The sequence below is a fragment of the Canis aureus genome, chromosome 20 (assembly GCF_053574225.1).
Source record: "Canis aureus isolate CA01 chromosome 20, VMU_Caureus_v.1.0, whole genome shotgun sequence".
In the NCBI taxonomy this organism is placed as follows: domain Eukaryota; kingdom Metazoa; phylum Chordata; class Mammalia; order Carnivora; family Canidae; genus Canis; species Canis aureus.
The window spans coordinates 38517467-38537126 of record NC_135630.1 but is presented as its reverse complement, the minus strand read 5'-3'; the positions used below and the strand labels follow the sequence as shown (position 1 = coordinate 38537126).

Below are 19660 nucleotides of genomic sequence, written 5' to 3'. Positions count from 1 at the left end.
GTTCTCCACATGTGTACTGTAATATAATCCTCATTTAATGGGCAAGACCTCTGTGCCGGGGACAGTACTCACAGAACCTGGAGGAGAAAGTCTGATAGCCAGAAAGGATGGGAGGGCCTTCCCAAGGAGGAGGAATGAAATGCACTTGCTAGGGCTTTAAGTTTTGTCTAATTTTTGCCGTCAGTTTTAATAACTACTTTATTTTAGTTCAGTGTCAGACCAAACAACGAAGACTGGGCCTGTCTTTCTAAAACCAGCAGCCAAACTTCCCCTGGGGGCTCAAACGATACTTGTAGATAATAATATGAGGACGCTTTGAGGGTCCAAAAACCTGAGTACAAGTCCCAGTGAGAGGCTCTTACTAATCCTCAATAATAGTTAATAGTTGACTTTGGGCAAGTTACTTTTAAAAATTGTATGAATGCTATCTCTACAATTCTCAAAAAAGAGAACTGAGCTAAATCAATCATCAGAACATACTAAGTATCCACTTACCCACTTCTTACAAACTCATCCTCTCCTCACCAGGAAAGCTAAAAAGAGAGCAAAGTAACCCCTCTCCTAGAAAAGTCCTTCACTGATTTACAACTCAGTAGAAGTCAGCCTGACCCCACCAATAGGAACCAAGACTGACACTGACACACTCTGCTCTTTCTTATACTTCAAATTTGAGAGGAGTCTTGAAGAAAATCTGAGCATTGCTCCCTTCCATAAAGAAAGCCCCACCAGACTCTGGACTCAAACTGCACCAACCACTCCTGATGATGAGCAGAGATGTCCTGAAGTTACCCAGCCATCAAATGACAATAATGACTGCTCTCTACAACACATGCAAAAGAGCCAGTTTTTTTTTTTTTAAGAGGCAGTTTAAAACTGAGAATTTCAAAACAAGAGGAAAGTACTATCAGCCTCGTCTCTGTGAGGTGCACAATTCACTGAATCTCTGATTCCTTTTCACCCCCAGGAGTGAATGTTTGAGTATCCATGACAATGGAAAAAATGGAGGTATGAACAATACAAACTAAGAAAAGCACAACATTCCCCTGAGTATTCTTTGGCTCTGGAACATGACACTCAGGGAGTTGTCTCTCCAACTTTGGCTCACCCAGAGCAGCGTGGCCTCACCTGCCTACCTCCAACTGGGGCTTGGTTGGGAAACCCAATCACAGTGCCCAGGGCATGCAACCTGTCCATTTGGTCAGGGCCCAGCATTCAGAAGGGCCTCACATCTGGTTGTTGTTACTGTCTTGATATTCTTAATAATTAATCATTAGTAATAATTCTTAGCAAGGGGCTCTGCATTTTTTTTATACTGGGCCCCAGAAATTATGTAGATGGTATGGTAGTGCCTGACTCAGAAAAGGAATTCAATTCACAGAAGGAATTGGTGAGTTGTGGGGTAGCCATCGTACCTGGCGTAGGGCCGGAACTCACACCTTTGAGACAGACTAGCTTTCATTCTTAGGAAGGATGGACCTGATGCCACACACATCCCTTTCAAAAAGCAGAAAGAAAAAAAAAATGTGGCAACTTTAAAAAAAATTTTTTCCCGTTTCAAATATGGAATATTTAAGCCAATGAAGCCTAATTTCCTTCTGGTTCTCTCTAGTGCCCTAGATGGGGAAGCTGTCAGATGCTCACTCAGGGAGGTGCTGGAGGCAGAGCTGTTAGTGCCAGCCACCCAAGGAGGGCTGGGTTCTGAGGCAGAGCAGCACACAGCAATCACTCTCAGGATACACAAAGGAAGCACAAGGAGACATACTCACATCAAGGAATCAATTACCCTAGGTAGAAAATGCAGGACATAAATGAAGGTTAATACCCAAGGTCAACCAAGAAATTCAATGAGAACAGAAGACACAAAGAAGGACACTTCTTTGAGTGCTTTTTCAGTAAAAAATGAGGATAAAAGTGAACTGTTTTTTTAAAAAAATTCTAAAGGGTATTAAGAAGTGACAAAAATACTTCTAAATTCTTCATCTTCCTGTTCAGGACAATTCCTCACGGGAAACCAAAACTATTATTCTAACACTCAAAGTAAAACTACCGTAACTGTTTTCGAGTCTGTAGCTTACCTAAAGATTTTAAAGAAGGGCAGGGGAATGAAGGAGAGATGGCCCCTGGCCTCTGCAAATACCCCAAACACCCCAACTCCTCAGGAGGACAGAGCCAAGGTGCACAGTTACACACACATTTCCAGAAGGGAACTGCCAAGATCAGGCCTCCACCACCATCAGGGAAGCTACCCACAGAAATGTGGGTCAGTCAGTCCCAGAGAGAAAAGTCCCTGGGGATGGAAATCTCTCCAAAAACAGTGAACTCAGTCAGGTAAAAGCCAACCAAATTAATCTCAATGAAGCAATCCAAATGAGCTTTTCTTTTCAATGGTTTTATAAATTAGGCACTTCAGACTGAGTATCCCCTTCCTTACCTGCCATATTCCAAAAGCGTTGCATGGACTCGAGATTCTTCATCAAGCAGCTCTTCTGCTCCCTGTTGGCGTTTGTATTTCCGACGGGGCTTGTAGACATCCTAAGAAATGGATGAGACAGACGACTTACTGAGTGTGAGAATGCTGTCTTCCTGAACTGCCTGCTGGGTGCATCCAGCCAGTCAGGTGAACAAGTCTTTCCCCATCGTGGCAAGCGTACCCCACTCCTGCAGGAGAACAGTGGGCACTCAGGGAGGTTGCCTCTAAGGAGTCTGCTCCTTTGACATTCATATGTGTAGCAAATATTTCCACTCAAGATATTGCTTGTCGCGGAGCCCAGGTGGGTCAGCAGTTTAGTGCTGCCTTCGGCCCGGGGTGTGATCCTGGAGACCCAGGATCGAGTCTCAACGTTGGGCTCCCTGCTTCTCTCATGGAGCCTGCTTCTCTCTCTGCCTGTGTCTCCTCCCGCCCTCCTCCCTCTCATGAATAAATAAATAATATCTTTAAAAGAAAAAAAGATATTGCTTGCCAACTTCATTTTAACTTGGTGTTTCTTTTTTCTTTAAAAGATTTATGCATTTATTTTTAGAAGGAGAAAGGAGGGAGCATGGGGGGAGGAGCAGGGGACAAAGGGAGAGGGAGAATCTCAAGCAGACACTCAGCATGGAGCCCAACACAAGGCTCATTCCCACGACCCTGAGATGATGACCTGAGTAGAAACCAAGAGTCAGACCTCAACCGACTGAGCCACTCAGCCCCAACTTGGTGTTTCTTTTGTCCTATGGCATTTTGATATTTTACATGGTCAAACTTACCAATCATTTTATATCTTACTTATTACCAGGGATTATTTAAAAAAAAAGTTCTTGTAAAAAAAAAAAAAGTTCTTGTATGTTACTTGCATAGGTTATATTTAGCTTTTTAATCTATGTAGAGGCTTTTTTAACTAAATGGAAAATTAGGAATCCTGACATCATCAATTTAATAGTCCAGCCTTCCCTGATCTGAAATGGCACACATGTATACAACATGTACCAATGTTACCCTTTTCAACTCCTCTTGATTTATGAACCTTTATCCTGTCTCCACTGTTCTTTCTCAAATTCCTGGCTATTGTTAAACATCTCTCTTCCAAATGAATTCTAGTATCAACTTGTTAAGTTCATAATAAATAACTGTTGAGTTTTGATTAGAATCACACCAAATTTATAGATTATTTTGGAAAGAACTGGCAAATTTATAATACTGAATCTTGCCTTGAGAAGCAAGGTTTATCTCTCTATTCATATTTTTTAAAATTCTTTAATAATAATTTCCAGAAAAAACAAATTATCTAGTCACTGCATATCCAGACCTTTCCACCACTGTTTCCACAAAACAATTCAACAACCACAGGTATATAGGTTAACCAAGAATCCATAAAAAAAAATTCCTTAAATGGGAAAGGAGATTTCAATTCTTAGACTCTAATAGCAAAAAAGAAGAGTAGATACAAACCCTTCAGCAATAATATCTTTTTAACAAAAGTATATAAAAATACAAAATGCTCTATCAGCTTTCACTGACTTTTTAAATTACTAGAGTAGGATTTAATTATAAATGTAGAAGCAAACATAGATATCTTTGGTATAGGATACATTCTGAAACTATTTATCTATTTCTATATCTACATGTCGTAGGTGCTCAGTTAATGTGGTCCTCATCCCCAGATGATCTGATTTAGCATTCTGCCCTAAATGAGTGTCCTTCTTGAGTATCAAGCTGGCAGTCAAATGCAGTCAAATAATATCTTAATAAAATGAGCTTAGGGCTCTGAGTGCAAGTAGGTAAATATTTGTGCAAGGAAGGTATTCCAGCTGTTTGTTCTTGGATCTTTTCTTCTCCACTAGCAGAGTTCATCATAACCAACCTCTATGTGGATGGACATCACTATGACAAGAACTATTATCAGGTTTCTTCAGATAGTGGTATTCTTATTCCAATTAGAAATGTAACTCCCTTGAAAATCCTGGTTAACTCTATTATTTTACTTTTTATTATGAAGTTTCAAACATACAGAAAAACATTCTTTTATAACACAGACTATGTAATCTTAATAATTTTGTAAAAAAAAAAAAAAAAAAGGAATGGACTAGGGTCTGGGATGACGTTGGAATATTGTTCTTATAACTTGCTGCCAGAAATAATTCTTAGTTTGCTGCTGGTGTCTACATAAATAGGAAGCTATAAATAACATAAAACAGATTTATGGGGAAATGCAACATATAATGAATCCACATGACGTCAGTTAGTGCATATGATTTAATTCTCACTGAGCTCCACTATTATCGCAGTACTGTATAATTGAGCTTAACTGCTATCTTCCTTAGTTACCACTGATAGAGTCAATGACCCAAGACAGGAAATTGGATTCTTCTAAAAAAAGAACTGACTCCAAAACAATAGCATACTAAAACCAATAGCTACAAGGAACTTTTATTCTGCCAAACAGTGACAACATCGGCCTTTGTGTAATTATTCCTTATACTTAAAAGCACCTCATATATGCACCTCACTTTTGCATTATATAACTGCTCCAAGAGGCAGAGACAAGGCAAATTCTATTATCCCCACTTTACTACTGAAGACGCAGAAATTAAATAATTTTTCAGGATCTCTAAAATAGTATTAGGCCTGGCCTTAGGTCCCCAAGGTTTTTCTAATACACTGACTTGTTTCTGGTGGGCATTGCCACCAACCTCCAGCCATCTCAAAAGAGTCTTCTTATGAGACTGCTATATACCTGAGGCTGCCACGTGGAGCACTACAGTGGTTTGCTTAAGTAATAAGAACCTACATGTCAGAGGTTTTCAGGACAACTTTAAGAACTATTGCTAAGTCACCCTTTAAAGCAATAGGAATCAGGGACACTGATGTCTAGTCTGGTCTCTGCCATTAACTAGCTCTGTGACTTTGGGGATTCCCTTCAAAGGGCTTGTTTCCTTATCTGTAAAACCAGGCTGGACTAACAGCCCTTGAACAGTGTCTTGTTCTCTGTGCTAAAGGACACACGAGCAGGGGTAAAATATTAAAGTGCCTCTTTTGTAAAGCAGAGCTCTTGCACCATAGCGTCACAGAGTTCTACCTTATAGATTAGGCTACAAGTCACTGGTTAGAGTAATTCCTGAGTCACATTTCAAACTGCAGGGAAGAGAAGTGAAGAGCACAGCACCAGGGCAGTATCTGTAGCAAACACTGATCACAATTATGGTGGGTACCTCTTTTACGAAACAATGAGCAGGCAGTGAGAAAGCCACCACCAACTTGGCATTCTATGGCTCAAAGATTCAGGGGGTCAGGCCACACTCAGGTCAGCAGGAAGTGATATTCCTCTGACTTGTCTTCACTGACCTTAAAACACTCTCTCAGGGCTCAACTCTCACAGACACACCTCAGCCCAGAATCCCAATGAGCTAACTCTGTTGCACCTAATGGAGCTCCACAGATGTCTCCACTACCAAGAGTGATGTCCTGAAAGATCCCGTAGGAAGAAGTTATTATAACTGAGACAAATATATTTGCTTTTTTTTCATTCTCATTCTAATAAAACAACGAATGAAACAAAGTCCCTGGGTACTAAGTGAAGGAAATGGGAGACCAATGGATGGTGACCATTTCTGGAGAGAGGAATGTGTCTGCAGGGAGGAAAGTTAGCTGAGGAGGTAGAGTTTTCTTCAGACTTTGTTCCTTTTCTATTCTCTTTCACATGAGCTCTGTTCTACTCCTTCAGGACCAGCACACATCCCACCTCAGGGCTCTTCAGTAAGACTAAGGTCACTCTATCAAATAATGGAGCCAAAGATAGCTTCTGCACCTTGGCTCTTAGGTTTATTTCTTCACAGCAGGCTGAGACACACTGACTCAAAAGTGGGCCAGTGCCAAACTCAAATTTTTACACACCAGGTTGCCTTAAACATGGCTCCAGTAGGCAGATTTTTAACCACTTACAGCCTATGTTGCATACTCTGCAAAACTGTATTTGCTAACCATAGACAGGATAAGCCGAGACTGTAAAGACCCAAAACTGCTGCTGCCCGTCAGAGATCTCTGACCTAGAGATTCTCTGTATTGTTGCTGAGTGACATCACCAAGGCACACGAACAATCTCCCAGGGGGTAGGGGTTCCCTTGGTCCCCTCTTCTGGATGCAGCCCTGATGCCTAAAACTCTGGATGGTGGCTGCTGTGAGGGACTGCACCATCCTACAAGCAAACCTGTCAAAGCATCACCCAAATAGAGCCTATGTATGCTGCTGCCCCCTTGTGGCCACATCTTCTCCTTGATGAGACCCCCAAATTCCCATGAATCCCCTACTGATGGAATGTCACTGCTCTTACCTCACCTCCTAGAGTGCGATCTGGCACAGTGAGAGTGCAATTAATATTACTGAAAGAATGCATGGACGACCGAGGTTTTAGTCCTAACCCCATAACTTACTACCTGTCTGATTTGGGGCAGGTTACTTTAACCTATGTGACTTTCCATCTGTAAAAAAAAGGTATAAGCAGAGTTACTGTGAGGATTAATTAATTATTTAGCAATATCTGACACACAGTAAAGGTTAAGATAGATACACATATCTAAGATAGAGAGATATACATGTTTTCTGAGGAGGGAAGCGGCAGAAAGAGAGGGAGAGAAACTCTGAGCCAAAATCAGGAATTGAACATTTAACTGACTGAGCCACCTCTAGGATATATATTTTTAATATAGATATGTATATATATTATTATTGATAAAATGTACTAATTTTATTTTATGTATATAGCCATATTTGTATTCTATGTGCTGAATGAAAAGGACTTCCTCTTAGCATTTCTTTTTTTTAAAATATTATTTATTTATTTGTTTATTCAGAGAGAGAAAGAGAGAGAGAGAGGCAGAGACACAGGCAGAGGAAGAAGCAGGCTCCATGCAGGGAGCCTGACGTGGGACTCCATCCCAGGTCTCCAGGATCACACCCCAGGCTGCAGGCAGCGCTAAACCGCTGTGCCACGGGGGCTGCCCCCTCATAGCATTTCCTGTGAAGAACACACTAGAGTAATAATTTCAAATGCCGTGGTCTCTGAAGGGATCAAGAAGTTCTGCAAAGCATTTTTTTTTTCAACTAGACTGGCAGCTCTGAGTCCTTTTTTCTCTCATTCCCTCTATTTTCATACAAAATTCTAAATATTATCCAAAAATGTTCAATGAATAGTAAGCAGTATTTTTTGGAGCTTTGGATAAAATTTCACAGCTACTCTTTACTCAAGGTTAATAGGGAGTAACAGACCTCACGGCATAGGACAGATACTTGAAGAATATGAAGGATGACAGCTCAGACAAGGAGGAAGGAAGTTGTACAACTGCACACTAAGTGAGACAAATGAGCGATTATGTGATGACACAAAAAGGAGAAGGTGGTAAGGGATGACCTGTCCTGGGTGGCAATAGGTTTGGCTTCTTATGTGCTTTGGAAATATACCTCCTGTCAGCAGGCCTTCTACAAAGCAGCTAGCTATTCTGTAAAGAGGAAGTATGGAGAAGCCAAGAAGTAACATTTCAAGAAGAAAGCTGAAGTACTAGGGATAATCCCTAAGAAGAAAAATGAGGGCAAGATGAAGAGAGAACCCCAAAGTGATGAGCTCAGGAATTCAAGTTCACGGCAGGTTTTCTGTCTGGCAATCTGCCAAGAGGCATTAACAGCCTTAGGCATAACCTCTGACCCAATTCCATTTTGTGGAATGTTTCCTAAATAATTAAAGATACGAGGAAAAAATTAGCTAGGAGAATGTCCTACATAACCACCAAAAGAAAAAAAAAAGATACAAAGTAAGCTAGGTAAATTAGTACCACACAATGAATAATCTACAGCCATTAAAAATGCTATGGAAGTATATTTATTGGGATGGAAAGATATCCTCAATTATATTGTTGAGCAAAAAACAAAACATACAGTAGAATGACATTTTTAGAGATCTCTAATTCTCTGTATTGATATCCCAAACATTGTATTTTCTGCTTGGAATATATATCAGTACCCATATCCTGACTGGTTGTATCATGTTGACTTAGTCTTTAGTAATTTTTTCCCATTTCTTAATTTTTTTTATTATTATTACTAAGATACTAGTACAAAATAAGTACAACCTTTTTTTTTTTTTTAATTTTTATTTATTTATGATAGTCACAGAGAGAGAGAGAGAGGCAGAGACACAGGCAGAGGGAGAAGCAGGCTCCATGCACCGGGAGCCTGATGTGGGATTCGATCCCGGGTCTCCAGGATCGCGCCCTGAGCCAAAGGCAGGCGCCAAACCGCTGCACCACCCAGGGATCCCCAGTACAACCTTTTTTAAAGCAAAAAATCAAGCACCAAAAATGGCTGAGCTACATAACCAAGGACAAATGCAAAAGATGGGAACAATCCAGTAAAGATGGTTAAGGATAAGAATAAGCTAAATATTTTGAAAAATATTAGAAGGTTAATATTTATTTTTTAAGAAAAGGTTCTAAATAAGCAAGAATGAGTAAAAGCCTGCTGGTTGAGGCACAAAAGTATTATGCTCATAGATGAAGAAAGACAACATGATAGTCTCCACTTTGCAGACATTCTCTAGCTGGACATATGTCACAGTAAACGCCCCTACAGGGGACTCAAGAGGTAGCAGGAGAGCACCCAGCCGCTCTGGATAAATCTGTGTCACTGGGATCTGGATGAATAATATCTCAGAGTCCTGAAATAAGTCAGAAACATTGTTGTAAAACTGGCGCCAGGAATATGTGGGAAATCAGAGTCGAGGCGAAGAGAGGAAACCAGAGAAGCATCACACCTGTCATGTTTGAGGAGTGCCATGTAAAGTCAAAACCTGGCTGCCTCTTCCTGTCCTGTAAATATGTAGGGAATTTGTTGATCTTTCTGGCTTCAACTTTCTGATTTATAAAATAGAAATAGTAACATATAACTCCCTGAGTGTTGGTGAAGAGGTAATGAGATGATGCTTGCAAGATGCCTAATCAGGTGCCAAACACACGAAAGGCCATCAGTCAGGACATGGCAGCTATGGATGTATTTTATAAAAGGCTGGGGTCCAGAAATTAGGCACCTGTTGTGTGACCTTATTTGAATCCTTAATTTACCATTCATACAATTTAAGTCTGGGATTCCAGATTCATCAATAAGGAACAGGCAAGGGGATCCCTGGGTGGCTCAGTGATTTAGTGCCTGCCTTGGCCCAGGGCATGATCCTGGAGTCCTGGGATCGAGTCCCACATCGGGCTCCCTGCATGGAGCCTGCTTTTCCCTCTGCTTGTGTCTCTGCCTCTCTCTCTCTCTCTTTCTCTCTCTCTCTCATGAATAAATAAAATCTTTAAAAAAAAATAAGGAACAGGCAAGAAACACTGATGAGGCATGTAAAGGGCAGAGCTGGGTAAAAGGTGAAAGGATAGGGAAATACCCTTCAGAATCTGAGATGTACAAAGAGCCTGGCAGTGGAGGAAAGGCTTCACTCTCTTCACTAATGGTCAGATTTCCCTTGGGGAGACCGTTGACGAATGGAAAACAGCTAGTGGTTCCATTCCTTACATGACTCAAAAGGATAAGCTAGGGACATGCACTACAGCCCTGGAGTCTCTTGTAAGCTTCTGGAACTCTCATGCCAAGGCAAGGAAGCCAGGAAGCACTTGCAAAAGTGGTGGGTGGGAGGGAGGGAAGTTCATGGCAGTGTAGTTAAGAAACCTAAGAAGATAGCATCTGGAAGTGAGGGGTATTTTCAGTAGAAAGAGAAAGAGGAAAACAAATGAAACTCATAGGTCAGCTCTGGCCATCCATCAAAATTCTTTATCATTCCTGCTACAAATATATTGACAGTCAACTGAGAAGTAAGTTCACACATAAAAAAGGGAAATAAACTAAACATCTGAACTAAGAGATTTGCTAATTTTCCCTTATCTTGATATTATTTCCTAATTAGCTGCAAATAGCATTTTATCTAGATGCCCACAGGGTAGTAGTTATAAGACTGGTTTGCATCCTGGCTCCATCATCACTAATGTAATCTTGGGCAACTTACATAACCTATCTGTGCTTGAGTTTCCTCACCTGTAAAAAAAAAAAGAAAAAAATACTACTATTTCAGAAGATTCTTTTGAGGACTAGGTAAGGTATACATAAATGCTTACCACAATGTCTGGGCACCATGTATTTGTCATTATCATTTACCTCCTTAAATCCTATTAGGTCACATTACCAAGCAGAAGAGGAGAATTTTCTTTAAGAACTCCATTACAAATAATAAGAAGAAAGACTGTGCCGCTAGAGGCCTGAAATGTTTAATGGCTATGGAGATGCCAGGCCTAGTTTCATTGATAAGATTGCTGACAAGTATGCTAGCCTTTTCTTCCTGGTGATAAAGATGAAAATTAAAAAACAAAAACAAAAACAAAAAAAAACAAAAAAAAAAAGATGAAAATTATTGTTTCTCATTCTCTACTCAGGGCTAACAGTGAGATTTACACAGGCAGATATTCAATTAAGCATTTAGAAAATCATACTTTTGTTTACTGTTTTGGAATAAGCAACACACAGACGTGGTATAAAATTCAAATAGTACAGGCTTTAAAGGGAAAAGGGAATTTCACTTCCTCTCCTGCCCTGGGCTCCCCAGTTCTCTGGATGAGAGGTAATGCTGTCTGATTGGTTCTCTAGCTTTTGAAAAATGAAGTATCATTTAAAATAAGGGTAAATCCAACAAATTGGTTATTATTTTTCATGGTAAATGCAGTTAGGAGGAATCTTCCATAGCTTACAAAGACTCTATATTGGTAAGTTAAAAAAAAGCCCCACAGAATTACATTTAAAATATGACACCAATTTGGTATAAAAAGGTACATTAAAAAAGCAACGAAGAAATATGTCCAAGCAGCAAAAGGAGCTGCTTCTGTGCTGTGAGGTTAAGGTTGATTCTCTTCCTCTGTATTTATCAACTTTTAAAAAAAGACAAAAAACTTTAAGAATGTCTCAAAGGAACAGCTATTTCATAACCAGAGGGAAAAATTACTCTGATATCCTATCATGTCTTGTTATTATTTAATACTACCACCAAGCCTGAAAATGGTATCTGGCTTCAGAGTGTAACTGTCTTGAAAGTTTTCCACTCCTTCCACTTCCAAAAGGAAATTGTGAAAAAGATACAAATTACAAAGTAACAAAGACTTTGTTTTAAATGAGTGCTTTATGTCATCAAATGATTGTTAATCTTTTTTAGAGTGAACACCTTTGAAGACCACACATTTATTCTTCAAGTAGAAAAAAAAAGCAAAATACCACCACGCATTATTTTTGGAAGAAAGTGAAGTTACCCCCAAGCACTGTGGCTTCATTCCCAGCAGCTCAGGTAGGAAGGCTTGGGTGGGGTGGGATATGGGGCACTGATAAGTTTCTGCTGGACTCTGGCCCAGAAAGGTTTGAAAAGCTCTCCTCTGACTCTTGCACTGGTGGAGTGGGTGTATAAGTGCAGACCCCATGGTTAAGATACACAGTATGTGGTGACCAAGGCCCTCCTAATGTGTCCCGCATAAAGCTCAGGAGCTGCTGTGCCTCTCCAAAGCCATCAAGGGGTGCTAACCTCAATTTACCACCTTTAGTTCATCATCTACTCTTTGAAGCTATTCAAAGTTTATACCTTTGTGTATGGTGAAAGAGAGTGGTCTAGTTTCATTCTTCTGCATGTGGATGTCCAATTTTCCCAGCACCATTTATTGAAGAGACTGTCTTTCTTCCAATGGATAGTCTTTCCTCCTTTATCGAATATTAGTTGCCCATAAAGTTCAGGGTCCACTTCTGGATTCTCTATTCTGTTCCACTGATCTATGTGTCTGTTTTTGTGCACTCTCTTTCACCATACACAAAGATAAACTCAAAATGGATGAAAGATCTAAATGTGAGACAAGATTCCATCAAAATCCTAGAGAAGAACACAGGCAACACCCTTTTTGAACTCGGCCATAGTAACTTCTTGCAAGATACATCCACGAAGGCAAAAGAAACAAAAGCAAAAATGAACTATTGGGACTTCATTAAGATAAGAAGCTTTTGCACAGCAAAGGATACAGTCAACAAAACTCAAAGACAACCTACAGAATGGGAGAAGATATTTGCAAATGACATATCAGATAAAGGGCTAGTTTCCAAGATCTATAAAGAACTTATTAAACTCAACACCAAAGAAACAAACAATCCAATCATGAAATGGGCAAAAGACATGAACAGAAATCTCACAGAGGAAGACATAGACATGGCCAACATGCATATGAGAAAATGTTCTGCATCACTTGCCATCAGGGAAATACAAATCAAAACTACAATGAGATACCACCTCACACCAGTGAGAATGGGGAACATTAACAAGGCAGGAAACCACAAATGTTGGAGAGGATGCGGAGAAAAGGGAACCCTCTTACACTGTTGGTGGGAATGTGAACTGGTGCAGCCACTCTGGAAAACTGTGTGGAGGTTCCTCAAACAGTTAAAAATAGACCTGCCCTACGACCCAGCAATTGCACTGTTGGGGATTTACCCCAAAGATACAAATGCAATGAAACGCCGGGACACCTGCACCCCGATGTTTATAGCAGCAATGGCCACGATAGCCAAACTGTGGAAGGAGCCTCGGTGTCCAACGAAAGATGAATGGATAAAGAAGATGTGGTTTATGTATACAATGGAATATTACTCAGCTATTAGAAATGACAAATACCCACCATTTGCTTCAACGTGGATGGAACTGGAGGGTATTATGCTGAGTGAAGTAAGTCAGTCGGAGAAGGACAAACATTATATGTTCTCATTCATTTGGGGAATATAAATAATAGTGAAAGGGAATAGAAGGGAAGGGAGAAGAAATGTGTGGGAAATGTCAGAAAGGGAGACAGAACGTAAAGACTGCTAACTCTGGGAAACGAACTAGGGGTGGTAGAAGGGGAGGAGGGCGGGGGGTGGGAGTGAATGGGTGACGGGCACTGGGTGTTATTCTGTATGTTAGTAAATTGAACACCAATAAAAAATAAATTAAAAAAAAAAAAACAAAAAACAAAGTTTATACCTGCCAGTAGCACAAATGAGGAAAGACTTTGGATTTGGAAAATTTCTCCTGTAAATCTCAAACTAAGAAAAACCCAGGGCCATGATTGTGGCATTTTCTACCTGTGAATGCTGGTGTCCAGATATGGGCACTGAGGTAGACAGGGTTTCTCTCACACAACCACCTGAGGTCAGCACTGGGCAATCCCAGGAGGGACTGGGCAAGGGTTTTGGAATTTGAACCACAGGGCTATTTGGAGGTTAGGAACCTATGTTCTTCCCTTACACAAGGACAGGGGAACTTACTGAAAGATCAACGACTGTCTTGATGGCCTTTTCTTTCCTCTTTATGAAGTCATCATCCTGCAAGACAAAACACAGGGATTAAACAAACCCTTTGTGAAGAGTGAAACTCAACCGGACTTCTCAGAAACCTGTCTTACAAATTGATTTCTCATCACAGCTCTGCCTGGAGAAGCCTCAATCTTCTAACAAATTTGAATATATTATGCATGGGAAGAAGCTAGGGCCAAACAGATCCCAAGGTGGTAAGAAAGAGGGGGACCCCAGAGTGTACTGGTGAAGACAAGTATTCTCGTTCAAATACTTATGAGCTCTGATACCCAGGGCAAGCTACCTAGCCTCTAAGCCTCAGTTTCACTGTCTGTAAATGGGGACACCATCACCTACATCAGGGAGCAGTTGTGAAAATTAAAAAGAAGGCATGTGATGCGCCGGGACTTAGTGTAGTTAAGTATTATTCAATAGGTATCAGTTGTTATTTTTTTTTTAATTTTTTTTATTTATTTATGATAGTCACACACAGAGAGAGAGAGAGAGAGAGAGAAAGGCAGAGACATAGGCAGAGGGAGAAGCAGGCTCCATGCACCGGGAGCCCGACGTGGAATTCAATCCCGGGTCTCCAGGATCGCGCCCTGGGCCAAAGGCAGGTGCCAAACCGCTGCGCCACCCAGGGATCCTGGTATCAGTTGTTATTACTGTGTGTGTCGGGGGTGGTTACTATGAAACTGTTACTATAGGAATCCCTAGGCAACGATCTAGGTGGTCTCTTGAAGAGCTTTATATGTACTCTTAATGAAATATACTCATATTCTTATAATTTAATAAAAGTTCTGAAGAGGCAGTTCTTACAAACTAGGATGCCCACTGTCAATGCTGGCCAGGTAGGGGCAGAGATGTCATGCAGAAGAACTTGAGCTTACTCTGCTCCTTCCTGGGGAGTCTCTACATGTACTCACGTGTTCTCAGTTGGACGAGAAAAGGAAGGAAGATACTGACCTCAGGGAGACTGTAGGTTTTCTGGAACTGGGATATGGAATAGGAGCGGATGTAGTCGCCCATCTCTTCCTTTGTTTCTATAGCTCGCTTCACCAGCCACTGGGAAAGAAAGTTAGGAAATGTGAGGACAGGGATGAAACACCACTGTGGTAAAGGCCAACTTGGAGATAGTACAATTTGTGAACCCCAATCACTATCCTTGAACCGACCAGGTGATGAGAAACTGTCCATGTGTACTGTCCTAGGTGAAGAGCAGCTAGCTGGGCATCTGAGAAGCTAAGATCCAATGGGATCGTGCTGCCTGCACCACAGACCAGGGAAAGGGAAGGACTTCAGAGAACATCTAGTTCAACCTCTTGTTTCTTTGGCTGAAACAATCCCCAAACAAACAATCCCCAAATATTCTGATTGGAGAACAGGTTTGCTGAGTACCCAGCCCTGGGCTTCAAGTAAGCCAGGTACTCACAGCATTTGTTCTCTCTCTCTTTTTTTTTTTTTTTTTTTAGCATTTGTTCTCTTAACCCACACAACATTATAAGTACTGGCCACGTTGTATAGAATCTGAAGCTCAAAGAGACTATATCATCTGTTCATTGTTCTATAGGTAGCAAGCGAAAGCTGAGTCACAACTCAGAGGCTCTTCCATACCAAAAGACTGGACATACAGATTTTATTAAATGTTTTCCAGCTTTACTGGGCCGATATGCAAAGTAGCTGTTCTTCATTGCTCTCTACTTATAATTTCTGTTAATTAAAACACAGAGACACACTCCCAACCCCATAACCTGTGGAAGATCTAGGTACTCTGAGAGTAAGATTGTAAAATACAAAAACACAGCCTTTGTTTCTCATCCCTGGCTTTTCATTCACTCCTTGTTTTATAACTAAAGAGTATCATGGAGGGGGAGGCCATCCGTCGGAGTCGCCATCCTCTGTCCCAAGAGACCTACTACAACTCGGAAGCAGTCTGTGCATAATAGTTGTATTTCCCCAGGAGCGCAACACACCTGGTCTGGCAAGGTTTAGCTATGTAGGCAAGCAGACACATGGCATATGGCATTGTGCTCCTGCAGGGATGGACAGAATGCTTGCTCACAGAGGGCAGCCAGCTCAAGTAAGGACATGTTTGGGAAGTAGCTGCCCAAGATGGGGGGTGCTTGCAAATAACTATGAATATTCTTTTGTTATTATCTTCCATTTATTTCTATCACTCTACTCCACCCCACCTCCAAACAATGACCCCAGGCACTAAAACTCAGAAGCAGGGGCAGAAGATCAGACAATGTTCAGAGCTTCTGTAGCCGCTCTCCTGCACCCCCACCCAGCATCATGGCCCCGAACAATTAAGGAGGCAGACTCCTTGCTCAACTCAATTTCTTTCTACTTTCCTTTTGGATCCAGTTTCTGGACCTTCAAAGTTGTTTCTCTTTCAAATGTTCCTCCATGAATTAGATCTACACTGAGTTGTTACTTTGCCAGATCCTGGTGAGTGTAATCAGATAAAGAAGATAAGGAGTCTCAGGATTTGGAGAATCAGTCACTATTTTGGAGTTCCTAGAGAGAAGGGCTGTGGAGAGAACTTCTTGGACAGCCAATCTCTGCCCTGGGTGCCTAGCACTCAAGAAAAATACCTTCCGTCACAGGATTCATGTGTCTGGCATGGGAGAAAAAGATGTGACCTGGAACTACTGGGGCTGGAAGTTAGATCCATTTTTCTCTGGGTTAGCATTCAGAGTGTAACTACAGCTGTGCTAAACAGTGTGAATGAAGGTGGTGAACCTCTAGAGTCACTCAAGACCACTAGCTTGACCACTGCTCTTTCACCGGTCTCCAGCGAAACAGGCAAAAAATGTCAAGCACATGGTTAGTTTTTTCATAATACTTTCAAGTATTCCATTTGAAGGACTGTCTTTTATTCTGAGATTGAGAGTTAAAAGGTCTTTCTTTTAGGAAATGACAGAGAAAGCAAGATAGTTGTTACTTAAAAAATATTTTTTATTGAAGTATAATTGATGTACAATGTTATATTTGTTTCAGGTATACAACATAATGATTCAACAATTCTATACGTTACTCAGTGCTCACCACGATAAATGCAGTCACCATCTGTCACCACACAGTGTTATCACAATAGTACTGACTATATTTCCTATGCTGTACTTTTCACTTTCACGTCTGTGACTTATTTATTTTATAGCTGGAAGCTGGTACCTCTTTATTATTCCTTTCACCAATTTTGCCCAAGCCTCCCCTACATCCCCTCTGCAACCACCAGTTTATTCACTGTACTTAAGTGTTTGTTTTGATAGTTGTTACTTTTAAAAGATGTTCTTGCCTGGCAAAATATAGATGGCAACCATAGGTCAGCCTCCATTTTTGCTTTAAAATTTTATAGATCCATGAAATCAAGAAATCTGGTAACCTAGATTCTCACATCTATACCAGAAGCCCTCTGGCATTCCATGTACAACACAGAACAGATATTCAAAATGCCCAAACCAGTAACAGATCACTTCCCTTTCATCACCTATCTGGACCACATTTTTTTGCTCTCAAAGTTCTACCATAGGGCCGAGTAAGGTCTAATAACTAGACCTTCAGGCTTTGGGGGAAAAGCCAATAACTTCACAGTGTGGTAGTGGTGGAAGTTTCAGTAATAATCAGCATGGGGTCCTTATTTCCTGTTTTCACACAAGGGATCAGGAGATCCCCCCTCACCCCTTGCATTGGATACAGAAAGTCTAATGGACCTAATGAATTAAATTCCGAGTTAAAGTCTTAGCTTCTGATTTACAAATTTCATGGGATTTGACTGAAAGTCCAGTGCAGGGAAAAGTCCACCATAACAATAACAAAACCAGAAAGGACCACGGAACACTTAGAAAGTACTTACTAAAATGGGCTGGTGCTTCAGCTAAGTGCTTTATACATATTAATGTACTTAATTCTCATCTTGTCAGGTAGGTGCTATTACTGTTTCTATTTAACAGATGAAAAGTTAAGTCATTTGAGTCATGAAACTAAGTTATGACCTTGTGGGTCATAAGGTTATGCAACTAAGTGGCAGAGCCAGGATCTGAACCCAGGAAGCCTCTTGAGCGTGTGCTCTCAACCTCTGTGCTACCTAATCTTAATGCAGGATTGGAAGACTTTTCAAGCACAAATTGCATGAGTGGCAGGGTGAGAAAAGTAGGTTTAGTGACAAGGGGTTTAGACTGGAATCTTGTCTGCACACCAGTTCTCTGCCCTTCAGCAAATGAATTACTCTCTTTGCATCTCACTTTCCTCATACGTAAGGACTGGGATTAAAATCAATGCTTCAAAGAACTCTATTAGGATCATTTGCAAAGTGCTGTTGATACAGCAGGCCCTTTGCTCCTCCTCTTTTCAAAGTGCCCAGAAGAAGCTGAGACAGCAGACCACAAGTTTGTAGGAGGCTGTACAGCATGAGCCACTTAATCACAGAGCCTTGGAAAACAGCCAGGGTGGAAATGACCTCACATCAGACATCTAGTCATCAAATAAAGACTAACTGCCTACACAGTGCCAGATATTCCACAAGGTGCTGGAGACACTACGGTGAGCAAGGCAACTATGGTGCCTGCCACCAAGAAGCTTGAGAAGGTCTGACAGGTAGGACAGAAGTGACCAGACAGATACACATGGTTACAAACTGCAGCAAGGAAGATCCCTACAAAGGAAAGGAATGTGGCCAGTATGAGTGTATATAGCAAAGGAACCTGTTCTAGATTGGGGGTGGGGGGTGGGGGTTAATGGAAGCTTTCTTGAAGAGGTTTGGTAGAATTGAGATCTGAAAGATGAATATGGATTAAGTAGGTAAGGAAAGAAAGAGAAGAGCTTTCCAGCCTGAAGGAAAGGCCCCATGACAGGAGGAAGCATAATATGTATGAAAAAAATCTGAGGGAAAGTCAGAGGGGCTAGAACAGAAAGAACAAGGAATAAAGTTAGGCTGGATAGCTGGGACAGGTCCCCATGGGGGGGCTATAGGGTTCTATCTTTACCAAAAGGGGAATGAAAACCAATTAATGGGAACATTCAAAGACCACAATAGGTGACGGTGAAAGTGACAGTGAAACTAGGGCAGAAGAGATGGAGTACTGGCAACCTTCTGAGGATGACATCAGGAAGCACCATCATGTCCTGCTCCACCAATTCCATACCACACCCATCAGATCCAGGATCTAGGCCAGATGGCCTGAGAGCCAGACCATGCAGGAATTCTGATGTGCAGAGGACAAGAAATCACATAAAGGCTCTCACCTGAACAACAGGAAATATATGAATAAAATCCATGCCCTGGATCTGGTGGGGCTCCAGCTGGTGTGGACACTTCATCCTTGGCAGGACTGACACGATCTTTTCTGATAGCGCTCTGTTCGGAAAAAACAACAAGCAAAGAGTGAGAACACACTAAGTGGCCCTTAAGACATCTCTCAAGTCTGGGCAGCATTCCAGAAGAATCTGGGGCTTTTCAACACCAGACCATGACCAAGCTTCTCTTGGCTGGCTGCAAAATGAGAAATATAAGCACTATTTAGACGTGCGTGTATGCGTGCATCTAAGGCCACACTGCAGCTTTCATAGTTTATTCTAGAATTTTGTTCTCCCTACCTTTTTTTTTAAATTTTTATATTTATTTATGATAGTCACAGAGAGAGAGAGAGAGAGAGAGAAAGGCAGAGACATTGGCAGAGGGAGAAGCAGGCTCCATGCACTGGGAGCCCGATGTGGGATTCGATCCTGGGTCTCCAGGATCGCACCCTGGGCCAAAGGCAGGTGCCAAACCGCTGCGCCACCCAGGGATCCCTCCCTACC

At 41.3% G+C, this 19660-nt stretch overlaps 1 protein-coding gene and 1 long non-coding RNA gene across 8 annotated transcripts in view; both read right to left on the bottom strand.

The window, feature by feature from the left end:
* CCDC93 (CCC complex scaffolding subunit CCDC93) overlaps positions 1–19660 on the bottom strand; it is a 101629-nt gene that overhangs the window by 60691 nt on the left and 21278 nt on the right. For 4 of the 7 annotated variants that reach the window (XR_013359114.1, XR_013359115.1, XR_013359116.1 and 1 more), the window contains exons 4-8: positions 19106–19217; positions 14825–14923; positions 13832–13888; positions 2432–2532; positions 1767–1784 (exon numbers count right to left, since the gene is read on the bottom strand). Coding sequence is in view for 3 of the 7 variants with exons in the window: in XM_077861426.1 (XP_077717552.1) it covers positions 1767–1784; positions 2432–2532; positions 13832–13888; positions 14825–14923; positions 19106–19217 (387 nt within the window). In the remaining 4 variants the exon portion in view is untranslated. The remainder of the gene's footprint in view (positions 1–1766; positions 1785–2431; positions 2533–13831; positions 13889–14824; positions 14924–19105; positions 19218–19660) is intronic. The other 3 variants (XR_013359117.1, XM_077861427.1, XM_077861429.1) reach the window with 1 other exon arrangement.
* On the bottom strand, positions 10562–13810 carry LOC144291716 (uncharacterized). Its single transcript, XR_013359118.1, has 3 exons — positions 13548–13810; positions 10898–12128; positions 10562–10847 (listed from the first exon to the last, which is right to left on the bottom strand). It is a non-coding gene; the product is annotated as an uncharacterized LOC144291716 (long non-coding RNA).